Source organism: Rhinolophus sinicus, chromosome 2 (genome assembly GCF_057876585.1).
Source record: "Rhinolophus sinicus isolate RSI-liver-muscle chromosome 2, RSI-T2T, whole genome shotgun sequence".
Classification (NCBI taxonomy): Eukaryota; Metazoa; Chordata; class Mammalia; order Chiroptera; family Rhinolophidae; genus Rhinolophus; species Rhinolophus sinicus.
In genome coordinates this window covers 138,644,340-138,660,157 of record NC_142502.1, presented here as the reverse complement: position 1 = coordinate 138,660,157, position 15,818 = coordinate 138,644,340, and the positions used below count along the sequence as shown (strand labels likewise).

General features: G+C 35.6%; 1 protein-coding gene across 3 annotated transcripts in view; it reads right to left on the bottom strand.

Annotated features, from left to right (window-relative positions):
• Window positions 1-15,818, bottom strand: part of EXOC6B (exocyst complex component 6B) — a 629,322-nt gene that overhangs the window by 262,506 nt on the left and 350,998 nt on the right. For all 3 annotated transcript variants that reach the window (XM_074332164.2, XM_074332163.2, XM_088796094.1), the window contains 2 exons: window positions 14,889-14,998; window positions 8,354-8,465 (listed from right to left, as the gene is read on the bottom strand). In XM_074332164.2, the coding sequence (XP_074188265.2) occupies window positions 8,354-8,465; window positions 14,889-14,998 (222 nt within the window). The remainder of the gene's footprint in view (window positions 1-8,353; window positions 8,466-14,888; window positions 14,999-15,818) is intronic.

Sequence of the window (15,818 nt, the reverse complement as noted above, 5' to 3'; positions counted from 1 at the left end):
CCCCTAAGGATCAGTTAAAACATCTGAGGAAAACAGCTAATTTTGAAACATGATGACAAACAACAAAGATGAAAAGTCGGGGCAACGTTGGGACTAGATCTCTGTATTATTCCCCACAACTCATCAGACAAGTTCATATTCATCAGTAGGCCCTTTCCTCCTTCAGTTTGAATCTGGAGACCTTGACTTTTGGACACAGATACCATCTCCTATAAAATTACCCCAAACATCAGCCTTTTAGCTTTAGAGTGCTCTAGGAAAAAACACCCACCGAAAACAAGCAATTTATCACACTCTTCCTTTCGACGTGTTTCTCCCTCAGAGGACGAATAAAATCATTAAAATAATTTTTAATTGGCTAAATTAAATTACTCTTCTTCCTGAGCAGGATGGTGGCTATTGGCAAGGTTGTCTTGATGTGGAAGTCAGAAAAGTAAGAGAGTTAATTTGGAGAACTGAAGAATTTCTATTTTAAAACCAGCATTACCTATAGGGAACACATTCTATCTATCAAAAGAAATCCTAATAATAAGGAGGAATCGTGTCATGTTATCGAAATAAAAAACAGTGGCAGTCAAAGAGAAAATTGTCCTGTTTTGCAGGATATTGGCAGTTAAAAAAAAAAAAGGAGGCGGCTTCACTGGGTACAGTAGTAATTTCCCATGACTTTTTAAAGATCTGTCAACACAAAAGATCACCATGAATTACATCAATTGGCTGTCAGTCACTTTTGAAATGTTTCATTGCTGAGCATAGAATAGACTATTAAAACACTCTAGGATTACAGTAGATACCATGTCATTTTCAAAGGGAATATTGTCTGCTAATGAGGTCTAAGTGATCTCTACTTCTGAATGACAGCTAACCAACATCCTTACAAGGGCATTTACAAATGTAAAGCCAGATGCTTTGGGGGTAATTTTGAAGTAAGGATGAAATGAAGCAATTTCAGATATCAACTTCCATCAGAGTTTGAGCTCCTTTGATATTTTTAACCCCTACTTCCCACTCTCTTATAAAAATATATCACTGCAGCAATCTAAACTGTCCTTAACATTGTTTCAAGGACATGGAACTAACAGCAGATTAGATATTGGTTGTCTTATATAAAGTTCTTTGAGAATTGGGCCAAAAAAAGAAACTACTATAAGGCAAACAATCAACTCTCAAAACTAAATGACAGAAGTCACTTAGGTTAAAAACCATGAAGAAGCAGAATGTTTTTCTGTCTCTCCCTCCTAGTATCACGGAGAATCTAATGAGTAGTAAGTCAGAGTAGACTGCGGAAGTCACTCCTCTAACCTGCTGAAACACCCCAGCGGAGCCTGAACCATGATGACAGACAAATGTCCACATTCTTGACAAACTCCAGAAAAGAAAAATGTCTTCATCATCTTTAATAGTTCAAAATTAAGCTCTAAATTCCAAGAAGAAGATTCCATTCCCAACTATATAAACTATTTCTGGGGTACACACATTTGCTTACATTAGAATTGATATCATCCTGCTTCCCAAAGCAGAGTTTAGAACACTGAATCTCCAAAGAACTAACCCAAAGCCAGTAAATGACAAGTCACATTCCTCCCCACACCACCAATGTGCTTCTCAACTGCTAGATTTGCAAGAAGATAAAGAACTAAATAGCAGCAGTGGTTCTTATTTACAGAAATAAGGTATCCCTAGGACTTCAAGGAATTTTTAATCTGCATTTCGCCCCAGCAAGGATACAAAAAGGTGCGTCAACTATTGATTTTATATAATCTCCAAGGCCAATACCTAAAATACTTGGAACTACAGGTTCCAAATTCAAAGGTCTAGTACAGAGCTTACATTTGACAAAACTTAAGTATAAAATGTTTTAACATAGTATTAGCAATATCATTGCTGTCGACAACAGCTGATAGACACAAATGGTACGTGGGAGATAAATAACACAGGATATAACCTTATGGTGATCGATCTAATATATTAAAAACAAAGGGTAAATGCAAAGCATTGGTGATTTATTCAGGTCTCCTGTGACACTACTATAATCATAAAAATATAAATATTCAATATGATATCACTAATAGGAACTCTGAACTTCTCTAACTTTACCCTAAAGAACCTACTTACCTACTTTCTTTTTTTCTTTCTTTCTTCTCTCTTTCATCAATTAAGAAGTCCTACATGCCAAGGAATTGGGATACAAATTATACATAAAACAAAGTCCCTAACCTCATGACCATTAACGTAAACACGTGCACATATAAACACACAGTATAATGTCAGGTGGTAATAAGCACTGAGAATAGGAGTGAGAGTAAGGAGTGACATTGTAGTGAACTATTTCGAGATGGTCAAGGAACGCCTCCTTAAGGAAATGACATTTGAATAGTGACTTAAATAAAGTGAAGGTATAATATATCTATCATTTGTAATAAACAAGTTCTTTTAATCTAATTTATATCTTAAACCTTTCTATCAATACATTTTTCACAAATAAGTAGGGTTCCCTTTGATTCATCTTAAAACTTTCTTTCAAACTTAACTAATTCTCTGAGATTAACAAACTAGCAGTTTATTTCCTTTCTCTCCATGATATTGGTGTTTTTAAAATTAGTGTAGTGAAAGAGCAAAGGCTCAGGACAAAAGAAATAATATTTTAAAACTTATTTTTCAAATCTTATTTTTAAAAGAAAATGTATTTCAAAACTTATCTCAAATCTTATTTCCAAACTACTTACTGGTTGTGTGGGCTTAGGCAAAGATATTATCTTTCATCATCTTAAAATTGAGGTAATAACATCAATGTCATACCAAAGAAATAATAAATATATTATAATTAAATATAAATAGCAATATAAATAATAAAGTATCAGGAATAATATATACCAAATTCTTGAGAGCTATTATTGATATGGACTTAGTCATTATAGCTCCAACTAAATATGGCTTAAGAAAATATACAACTACGCTGGCCAGTCTCACTTTAATTCACATCCACTAGCCAGAGTGGACACTCAATGCTGCAAAATCATCACAAAATCAGGCACAAACCAAGTCTCTTTTCCATACACCCAGAAGTCCCTTCTCTCTCCTTCAACCCCAACATTTGCTCTTGATCTCTACATCCAGCTGAAGACCTTTCTTTCACTGGGAAAACTAAGCATTTGGATTCTGCCACCAACACATTTACCCAACCACCACCATCTGCATCCCCATACTGATTTTCATCTGTTACCAGAGGTGACCTTCACACTACCTAAAGCCAATCCCTTTAATTGTGCACTAGATTCTACTTAGGCACATTACTCTAGAGGCTTCCCCATTTCTCATACATCATCAACTTTTTGCTTTATGTTGCATCATTCTCATCAGAAACAGCATTCTGTTACTTCTCCTATTAAAAAATAAAATGTAACATTTGCTTAACCCACTTCCCCTACTAGCTACCACCTCATGCCTTGCTTACCTCTTTACCACAATTCTCTGAAAGAGTCGTCTTATACTTGCTGTCTCCAATTCCTCTCTTCCATTCTTTAAATTTTTTAATTTAAATAAATACTTCATTTTAGGATTTTATATTCACAAAATAGTTGCAAAGAGGTCCCAAATACTCCACACCCAGTTCCCCCTGTTGTTACATCTTACATCACTGTGGTACATTTGCAGCAACTAAGGAACCAACATTGGTACATTGCAATTAACTGAACAACACACTTGATTCAGCTTTCACTCATTTTTCCCTAATGCTCTTTACCTTTTTCAGGATCCCATCTAAGATCCCACATTACAAGTAGTTATCATGTCGCCTTAGCTCCTCTGATCTGTAAGAGTTTCTCAGACTTTCCTGTTTTTGATGACCTGACAGTTGAATACTGGTCAGGTATTTTGCAGAATGTCCTTCAGTTTAGGGTTTAAAGCTTTTCTCATGGTTAGAATGAGGTCATGGGTTTTGGAAGGAAGACCACAGAGGTGAAGTGCCTTTTCATCACATCATATCATCACACTATCAACACAACTTGTCACTGACAATGTTAACCTTGATCACCTGGCTGAGGTAGGGTTTGTCATGTTTTTTTACTGTGAAGTAACTGTTCCCCTCCTTCCATACTCTACTTTTAGGAAGCAAATAACTAGGCACAGCCTACCCATAAGGGGTGGAAAGCTAAGCACCACGTCCTTGAGGGGGTAATATCTACATAAATGATTTGAAATTTTTCTATACAGGACCCATTCTCTTTTACAAACTCCATCAGAGTTTCCTTATCATAATTCTATTAAAAATGCTTTTATCGAAGTTTACTTATTCCAAGTTGCCAAGTCCAATGGTCATTCTTAATCTTCATCCTAGCTGATCTATCAGTAGTATCTGTCCTAGTTGACCCCCTCCCTCCTTCTTGCTATACTTTCTTCACTTGGCTTCCAGGACACCATATTCTCCTCTTTCTGTTTTTGTTTTGGTTTGGTTTTTTCCTACTTTCCTAGTGGCTCCTTCCCAATCTCTTTTGTGGGTTCCTCTCTTCTCCTGACTTCTTAATATTGGAGTGCCCAAAGGGTCAGCCCTTCATCCTCTTCTCTTCTCCATCTTTACAAATTCCCTCAGCAATATTATCCAGTCATGTGGTTATAAATATTATTTTTATGCTCCCAAATTTTTATCTCCAGTCCAAACCTCCTTCTCAAACTCCAAACTCATATATACAACTGTTTACTCAATTTCTCAAACTGTAGTCTAATAAACACTACAAATTTAACATGCCCGAAACCAAATTCCTAATCTTCCCCCACCCCAAGTTTAGCTCTACCTGAAGTTTTTGTCACCCTAGTTCATGGTATATGCAGGCTTCTAGTTGCTCAAATCAAAAAATATTCGGAGTTATCGTCAACTCCTCACTTCTCACTTCCTTTACAACCAGTCATCAGCAAAGCAAGCTGTCTCCACTTTCCAAATCTGATAACTTGTCTTCATCTCCATGACTACAACAAAACCTTCTATCAAATCTCACTAGATTATTGTCATAGCCCTCCTAACTGGTCTGTTTACACCCTACAGTTTGTTCTCAATACCACAGTCAATTCAATCCTTTTGAAATACGTCATACCATGTTATTAATCAAAATCCTGCCATGGCTCCCCATTTCACTCAAAATAAAAGCCAAACACTCTAAAATGGTCCACGATGAACCCCTGGTACCTCTGATCTAATCTTCTGCGTCCCTTCCCTTTGCTTATCCCACTCCGGCTACCCTTCCTTATCATCCCTGCACTTGCCAATAACCTAACTACCTTCAGGCCTTTGCTCTAGTTCTAACTTCTGCCAAGAATGATCTTTCATGTTCACTGACAACTCACCATCAAGAGATTGCTCTTTTTAATAAGATCAACCTTGAATCTCCACAGACTCCTGATTTCCTTAAATCAGGTTCTTTCTCTTCCTCCATAGTATTCACCATCTTTTATCATACTAGATGATTGATTGATTGATTGATTGATTGATTGATTGATTGATGGATGGATGGATTTTCTGGGTTTTTTGCTACTAGAATGTAAGCAAGATCTCTTTTGTTGTTGTGCTTGTTGTTGTCTACTGATTTGTCCTTAGGGATTAGATCAGTGCCTGTCACACAATAGGCGCTGAATAAATGTTTATCGTGACAGGGTATCTTGTTCCAATCGCTGACTTCTCTTAACTGAAAAACTACATCTCTGTACTAGACCTGACAATCATTACTTGCCCAGACTTCTTTCTTAATAACAGGCAATATGTGTTGAGTATTTACTATGTATCAGGCACAGTTTTAAGCACTTTATATATTAATTTAATTCTAACAACAGTCCAGTGAAATACATGCTATTACTGTCCACATTTTATACATTAAGCCAAGTAATTTGCTCAAGAACACGTTTGTTAAGAGGAAAGCCAGAACTGGAATCCAGGCACGCTGTTTTAGAACATATACTCTTAACCACTGCCCTTCTTCCCACAGACCCGGAAGAAGCAGCCCTAGGAAAACAGCTGTACCTGCTAATTGCACTAGGGATAAGTGCACTTGCTCTGAGAGAGCAAGGCTTCCAAGTTACAGTAGGTGCTAGAACTGAAAGGTAATATTGAGTTGGTTCAACATGGGGAAGCAAAGAAGCCATGAGGAAAGCAAGAAATACGGTGTGTACAGATAGAAAAAGATAAAAGGATAGACTGTGTAGACAGCAAAAGGAGAGATGAGATACCATAGAGCCTGAAAAAGAGAAAGACAGACAGACAGACAGACAGACAGACAGACATTAGCTTATTGGAACTTTTAAGTCTTAAAAGAATTGTCTGAGAACCTGAAATAGGATTCTTGAGTTTTGTGTACTTATAATACTTCTATTGTTTTAGTGGATGTCTGTTCCCTGTCACAAAACCAACTCTAACAATAATTTCCATGCTACTATGGACCTCCTGTAAAAAGTATCTGTCTTTGTAGTGGTGAAATAATTAAATCAACATGGAAGGCAATACATATAGTGAAAGTGAATAAGTTTGGGGGAAATAAAAACAACCCGGACTTAGGTCTCATTTCTATAATTTTGCTAGCTGTATTTCATATACAAAGATATTGATAATGAAAATATATTTGCCTAAAGAGATCCAGAGACTAAGGAATAACATTTAGCAATCATTTAAACACTGTAAAGAATGATGACACACTTCTTTGATAAGCTCCTACTGCTCCTTGCTATCATTACCTGATCTGTACAGAGCCCTTGAAAAGGACAGTGGAATCAGGAACAGCCAAAGAAATAAGAAGTCAGGTCTTTCTCTTAAGATGTCACAGTAAATCAATGGTACAACTACAGCTAAACTCAAGAGTCTTCTGAGGCCAAAGCTGTTTTTCTATCATACCATGTTCCTGCTATGCTACTTGTTTAAAATAGCTTTTTAAGAGACTGACTGCTAAATTCAATGGCATAGAAGAATTATATCAAGAGTTACAATGCAGAGATAGTTTACAAAATAAATAACAAACTTCCTGTCCTACTTGCGATTCAGAAAAGTAGAACAGTACAATCTAATAAAAGCGAGACTTCCTAATATTCACTCCAACTTTCCTTTTGTGTAGCCTCCCTGATTATGAAGTTAGCCTATTCTCAGACACACAAAAGCAACACTTAATATTTCTACACATGACAATAAAAAGGAAGGTCTGCAAAATGAAGAAACTGTCCTAAATAATGTCAAATGTGACATTCAATTGTACAAAAAAAAAAAAATTTGTTTTAAGTAGAATTCAGTCACTGCCAATGTCCACGTTATAATATTTTTAAATATTAACACAGAGGAAAAAGCAATCTTTCCAAAATCAGAAGTAAATGTTCACCTGGCCTCCAGCTGTCTGTACGTATGGGTCAGTATCATTAACCATTTCCTGACTTTCACTCTAATACTTGACAGTGTATATCTGAAAATGCCAATTTTTCCTAGAGCAACTGCCTTTCCAACTACTCTACCTCCACAGGTAAAACAGATGGCCAACAGCCTTTCACTTTTCCTGTGAAAAAAAAATTCCTCCAAGCTCTCACTTTTGGCACTATAATTTCCCTAAAATGGCAGGTTGGGGCTCCCATGAAATCCTGGGTTCCAAGAGAAAGGAAACTTCACATCTTTTGAAATGTTAGGACTCCATGCCAATGCGCCAAATCTTCATTTTGCCAAGATACTGTTCTCAAAATCTTCATTTTGCCAAGATACTGTTCTTAATATGTACAATATCCCTCCTCCCTTTGTGAGACTGCATAAGCTGCCACAGAAATGTGACAATTGCCTTTCTCTCACGTTTCCTTAATCCCAAATCCCCAGACTGACATGCTGATAAAGAGTAATTAATTCTCCATTCCTACACATGAGGCATCTCAAAAACAAAAATCTAAGTCTAACATTAACCAAGGACTCAGAGGGCCAATATCCGTGGCATCAGTGATTTTTGCCGGCAAAATATGATCTCATGTTGTACGCTGTATTTGAACTGCCACTCATTTGGATAGGAACCTGATGTTGAATACATTCTCCAACCAACAATTTTTAAAATATAATCAATGGAAAATAATACAAATTTAACCCCATAGCTTCAGAAAGGAAAACCGGTTAAGCTAGTGAAAACCATGGGAGAGGGGGGGAAAAAGTGACTTTCAAAAAATAATAATGGATTTCTCCAAGGTGGCCAAAGAAAATCACAAGGCATTTATTTTTCACTTTCACCATTAGGAAGAACATGAGGGAAGAACATGATGAACCATACAGAAAGTTGTAATTAATTCACAAACAACCCCCAGAGCTCGGACATCTGTGACACACGGACATGGCTGCCTCCGTCGAGAGCAGCTTTACCTCAGTAAGTCCAATGTTCTTCCTTTTAATGACGTTCTGCAGAGAGTTGCTCAGCGTCCTGGTTAGCAACAAGTTTGTCGATTTACGAATCATGTCATCAACTTCAGTTGAGCTGAAAGAGAAGTGTCAAGAGTCAGTCTTACCAGGTAGCAGAATTATTCTGCCAACAAACAAGATGCCAGTGGTACTGGAAATAGTAGTAGTAGTAGTAGTAGTACCGTGTTTCCCCGAAAATAAGACCTCGCTGGACAATCAGCTCTAGTATGTCTTTTGGAACAAAAATTAATATAAGACCCAGTCTTATGTTACTATAATATAAGACCCAGTCTTGTGTTACTATAATATAAGACCCAGTCTATATAATATAATATAATATAATATAATATAATATAATATAATATAATATAAGACCGGGTCTTATATTAATTTTTGCTCCAAAAGACATACTAGAGCTGATTGTCCAGCTAGTTCTTATTTTCGGGGAAAAAGGATAGTAATAATATTAGTAGTAGTAGTACTAGTAGTAACAACAACAACAACCACGGCAGCAGCAAATAACATTTATTGTTTGCCAGAAATTATTCTAAATACTTTAATGAATTAAAATTCATTGAACCTTCACAATAACCATATGAGGTAGTTTTATTATTATCTCAACAGATGAGGAAATGAAGGCACAGAGAAATTAAGTAACTTGCTCAAGATCACACAGTGAGTAGAACACAGCAAAAAAAAAAAAGGATTTTCACACAAGCAGTCTAGCTCTAAAACCCACAGTATTTAAACACTATGTTGTCCTGTCTCTCATGGTAGATAAAGAGTTCCCCTGCATGATTCCTCATTAAAACCACTGCTTCTCCCATACTTCCACATTCCTTAATAGATTAATACTTAAAATTTTCCAACCTGGTCTCTCTGTAGACTTCCTACACAATTAGCTGACAAAGATCCCCAAAAAAGGGAATCTCTGGTCCTATATTATTATCTTTCATATAATGCTATTTAGCTCTAATTCCAAGATAAATGTTTCAAGCCAGTAGTTTAATTCTGAATGCATGTTTTACAATCCCACTTACTACCCCAAAAGTGATCAATAAAGACATTTTCTATTCAGCAAAGGAAACTAAACATAAAGCTATTTTTCCAAAGCTATTTTTATCCCAAAGCTGTTTTTATATGCAAAGTTTTTAAAAAGAAAACAATCTTGCTACCAAAAGACTAAATTTGAGACCTTCGTAAGCACCCGAAAACATCACCCAAGATGGCTTTCTATAAAAAATATCCTCTTGAGATAAACATTCCTTCAATTATAAGGTTACTATTGTAATGATACTTGTTTATACACATCAAGAAAAACTGTAAATCAAGATTGTGTGAGCAGTTCTTTGTCAATAATTTATTGCTTGTGGACAATGATCACAAATTTTATCTCACTGACTTCTTTTTCTACAGAAGAAAATCAGAGGCTTAGTGCAATCAAATTAAAAATCTTAAAATTCTAAATATATAAACAAGCTACGTTATCATGCTTTGTGGAAAATAGAAAATATTAGAAATAAATAAGACTACAAAATGTAAGGCCACAATCAGTTAGGAGGAAAAAAAATACACAAAAATATTTTTACAAGATCCACATAAGGATATATTTAATTGATGGATAGCTTCTGGCCCACTGTCACACTTTCCAAAATTATTATTGAATTGAAATACTTCATTCCATAAATATTTGTTAGTAGAATAATGAGATCACAATGTTGTACAAAATAGTCATGGTTCCTGCCTCCATGTATTAAACTCATAATTACATCATATCAGTTATAATATGACTATGAATAAGTACAGGTTGCTATAATAGTGATTAGCAGAGGTGTCCAAAATAATCTGGTAACCCTGATGTTATTCACTGTCATGGTATCCTGTGCTTATTACATAGCTCTATTATGCTTTAAGAAGACCTAGCAGAAGTTCCACTTTTAGATACTATGCAAAAGATCAAAAAAGACGGCTATTAGGTTGATGCAAAAACAAATGCGGTTTAAAAGGCTAAAAGCAATTGCAAAAACCACAATTACTTTTGCACCAACCTAATATTACCTTCATAACAATAAGAAAGCTAGGTGTAAGCTAAAAGTTATATTTTCCTTAAACATCAATGAAGTGTAATGTGTAATTGAACTAAACTGCACACTGGAACAAGCCCTTGAGAGGTGAGCAAAGAGTACCAAGCACTTTCATATCTGAGGCCAACTGCCTGATCTGGCTACACATGGATGAGTGAATGAAAGAATCATAGGCTGAGAAGCGTTAGTGGGATGAGGAGAAATCAGCCAAACCTTTAACAGTGTGGGCTAATGTTACAAATTGGATCTTGGAAGAGTTCACGAACAAAAATAAATATAGTGATCCAACAATGCCCCCCTATAAAAATTCTGTTCAATAAGAAATGGTGGGGGCAGTGCTAGAAATCAAAGAAATCTTGCAAATTTTGCAAAAGGTTTAGGTTCCAGGACTCTACTGAAATTCAATCCGAAGAAGAACAAAAACTACCTAAGGCTGAAACCCAGCTCCGCTCAAATCTTGTTAGAATCATAGATAAGCTCCTAGTCAGGAGTTTTGGAATTTCAGAGTTGGTCTTGCGAACAAAAAGACTTCTGCAGTAGCATTTGAAATCAGAAGTAATTTAAAACTAATTAAAACTGAGACTCATCTTCAGTTCATTCAAGTAATGATGAAATCTGAATGATCTATCAAACAGCTAGGAGTCACAGAAGAAGAAGGAAAAATGAGAAAGGAGACATACCAGCAAAATCATCTTCAAACCTGATAAATGATTTCAACCTACAGATCAAATAAGTTCAGCACACACCAAGCAGAACTCATGCAAATAAAACAACACATAGGAACATCACAGTCAAACTGTAAATTGCAAAGATAAAGAGAAAATCTTAAAGGCAACCAGAGACAAAAGACCATACATTCAGAGAAACAACAATAAGAATGATGGCTTATTTTCTTCAGAAACAATGGAAGCAGATAATGGAATGGCATCTTTAAAGTATGGGGAAAGGGAAGACTGTCAACCTAGAATTCTACATCTTGAAAAATATAGTTTTGAAAACAAAGGTGAAAAAATATTTTTAGACAAACAAAAGCTAAGGAAAATCTTACACGAGCAGATATACTCATACATTAAAAGAAATGCTACGAGAAATTCTTCATACTGAAGGAAAATAATATCAAAGGGTAACTTAGATTGACAGAAAAGAACAAGAAGGCCTGAAAATGGCAAATATCTGGGTAAATATAAAGAACTACATTTTTCTTTGAATTTTAAAATACTATTAAATGTTCAAAGCACAAACAATAATATGTTTTAGGGTTGAAAAACAGGTGTGTAAGTGAAGCATCTGCCAACAATATCAAAAAAGGGAGAAGAGACATTACACTATACTGTTGAAAGATTCTTAAATTATATGTAAAGTGATATAATATTATTCAAGTTAAATAAGTTAAGGATGCACATTGTTATCCCCAGAGAAATCACACAAATAGACAATAAATAAATAAAACAGAATTTCAGAATTTTTTATGTAACGTAAAAGAGAAAATCGTTGCAGGAAAATAATGAAAGCTTTATTTAAAAGATTAATTATCCTTAAAGGGTCACAAAAATTTCAATACAGCTGTCTTTCTTGTTTTGAAAGCCTTACGTTTACGAGACCTAATTTTCTTATACACATTAGGTCTCACATCCCATATTGTTACTTCTCCCCCATGATAGCTGCAATTGTCAAAGTGGTCTCTGTCACTCCAGGTTGTAAGGTAAATGTAGTTCAGGAAATAAGGTAAATGGGAACCAAGGAGAAAATGGCAGAAAAGCCCCCCAAATTGAATACGTATTTTAAATTGTCAATGTTAAAGATATCAAAGGGAGTTTTCAGGCAAAGAAGTAATATATTCAAGAAAGAAAAAGACTTCTGAACAATTTACTCACATTATCCCTTTACCTTATTATCTTTCCTCCAAAAGATAATAGAGAAAGTCATTCTGCAAGGTACTTGTAATAATTTATATACAGTAACATACCTAACAGTACCCAGAGACCATTCTCTGATATTAGGTCATTTGCAGGGAGAAGGGGGATTGTCCTGGGAATTAAAAAATGTTTTAGTTTATAACGTCCAAAGATAATCTCACTCCAAGAGACTATTTCTATAAAATTAATCTCATTTTCAGAGAAACAACTGAATTGTACAAACCCATATTTCATCTTTTATTTAGTAAGAATAGCTACCAAACTAAGTTACTCAAACTATTTTCCAATTGTGTTTATTTTCAGTTGCCTGACTTACCATACATTCAATTCACTCATTCATTATTTTCTTTTCTTTTTTGTTTTTTTTAATTTACTGAACTAAGTGCAGAATATATGGTGTTGAGCAAAACATAAAATGTTTCTACCCTTCAAGAGACCTTTTCTACCATCCTCCATTTGTCTCAGAGTTGGTTCCTGTGATGTTCCTATACATCTCCATCACTTTGCACCAATTCTTCAGCTCCTCAATGGGACTAGGTACTCCTTGAAGACAGGGACCAGATTTTTAGTATCTTAATGTCCTTGCTACCAAGAATCATCTGGCAAACAATTGATTACTCATATAATGTATGGTGAATAAGCCAATAAACAAAGGAGCCTACAATCTGGGACACAGAAACACAGAGATGCAAGTAAAGTAATGAGATTTAAGGTAAGCTGTGATAATAGTATTCATAGGAGTCATTAGATCAACTCTGAAAGGAATGGAAGTAGTCAAAAAAGGCTTCATTCAGCACGTGATGTTTAAACAGTATCTTGATGGATGGTTAGAAGCTAGTGAAGAGCACTAACAGCGAAAAGTGATTTCAAGTAGAGAGAAAGCCATGAGCAAAGTCAGAGGTATAAAAGAGCATGTCGTGATCAGAAAACAGCAAGTAGGTTGGTCTGACTGAAGCGTGGGGTGACAGGGGTAATAACCTGGCATATAAATCTAGAACGGGTATGGGGGGAACTAGGTCAAGGGGTGGGAGAGGAAGCAGACAGATAAATATGGCAGACTAGGGGAAACTGTATCCTGTGAGCCATGAGGAATCCCTGAAAACGGGAGAAGAATAAAGTTAAATGATAAGATTTGTTTTTAGAAAAATTATTCTAGGGGACACAGAACAAAAAGAGGAGAAAGAAATGATAGATGGCTGGGAAAGTAAAGTTAGAGCTAGAAGAAAAACTAGGGGACTATTTAAATAGTCCAAGTCAAATATGTCTACAGTGAATCAAAGCATTCACACTGGGAAGAGAAAACTTTAAAGAAAAAAACAGAATCCATATAATTTGGCCATCAATTAGATTTAGGGAAGCTCATTTACAAATAAGCACTGCCCTCATTTGTTAGTGCTTCTTTCAGAGAAATTATTATGACAACTACCTGAGATAATGCGTGTAAAATACTAATACAAGGGCTGCCAAAGAGTGAGCATTCTCAACATGGCAGTGACTGTTTCATTCATGCTGGTGCTCATCAGATTTGAATGCAGCTCAAACGTTCCCTCTGTGACCGTGATAAAGTTACTTAACTCTCTGCCCCACTTCCTCCTCTGTAAAAATGGAATATGCATTGTAGTACCCCACAGATAAGTACCTCTTTGAGTTTTACAGATGTAATAACATATTTGTCAGGTGTTTACAAGAATTTAGACCAATGCCTGAAACTTTGTTTTTAAGAAAAAGTTATTAATAGAAAATAGGATTTGAGAGTGATTCTCGGGTTTCTGATTGGGATAAATGGCAGTATCATTCACTGAGAGGAGGGTCCTTTAGAAAGCCAATCATCATGGCTGTTCTCCCTCAAATTCTTTAGGATGAACTAAGTGTTCTTCTAGGAGTTTTGAAAGTACAGTAGCCATATTACAACACCCACCCTGCTATACTTTAACTGTCTATTTTCATGTCTATCAGACTGAGAAGATACTGACAATATATAAGGGCAAAGAACTGGGTCTTTTCATTTTGGCATTCCCGAAAAGCAGGATGTGTGTGGTATACAAACATGCTCAATTTATGTTAGTTAAATAATTAAATATAAATTAAAGGAGACACAGATACTTTAAACAAATCCAGAGAATATTTAAAGGGAATATTTCCAAAGGATTTTACCTGCTACTCCCCTACTGGCCTTAAAATTTCATCAAGTGGAATGTAAAAACTAGTGTGTTATACTGCTCTTTTCTAGTGAATTCTCACTAATAGAGTGTTGAAATGCAAATCTATAAAGCGAATAGTAGAGAATAAACTAAGTAATATAAACACACAACAAATTATCCAAAAGTCTCCAACTTTCCATTTCACCATGACTATATAAACATAGCAGTACCATGCTGTGAAGGGCTAATACTGACTTTCAAAATCAGAGCTGAAAGGAATATCAATCGTTTTCCAGAATATTTATGTGTACAGTCACAATCTCAGTATTTGCTGCATTTCCACTGTTTCTTACGATACCTGAGATGAAGATCTTCTGAAAACTTCAGACAGGCGTAGATAAATTCTTTAATTTGGTTGTAAACTTTTGGCACAAATTCAGAGAAGGGAAACTTTTTTGGAAATGGTTGCTGTAAATGCAAGAATTAATGAAAGCAAGTCACAAAGAAATATACATTGAAGATACTTATAAATTAGCTAAAATGCAAAAAGAATTTTATTCCACATTGTGAACTGTCAGCTTAATAACCTCAATTTACGAAAGTATTTCCATAAGTTTCCTGATACTAAAAACAATAAGACACTAATTTAAATAAATAATTCAAATGTTCTCCAAAACATGAAGGGATGAATCAACCATGGTACATATTTAGCAGTAAAAAAGGAATGAACTATTGATAACATGCAACAACTTGGATGATTCTCAAAAGCATTACAATGCTGAGTGAAAGAAGTCAATCTCAAAAAGTCATATACTGTATGATTGCATTTATGTGGCATGCTAGAAAAGCCAAAGGTAGATGGATAGCAATCAGATTGGTGGTTGCCAAAGATTGGGGCTGAGGGGAGGGACTGATTAAACGGGGGAGCATGAAGAACTTTTGGGGATGATGAACTATTCTGGGCTATTATTGTGGTAGTACATACATGACATACATGACTCAACGCATTTTTTCAAAACCAATGGAATTATAGCACATAGGGAAATATTTACTATATATTTTGTGGCGAAAATGTCCTAAGTATATAATAAAAGCAAGTAAACCAAATTGGAACACTCCCAGCAATCCCCCAAATACTTCCAGTGACAGGACCCCAAAGCCATCTACTGATTCCTAAAACAGGAACTTCCATTCTTCAAAGCCCGAAAAGCATCCTGAAGGTGTTCTAGAGTTCTCACCCACTGAGTTAAAGGGAATGCCTTGAATGAGACTGATGCAACGAAAGCTT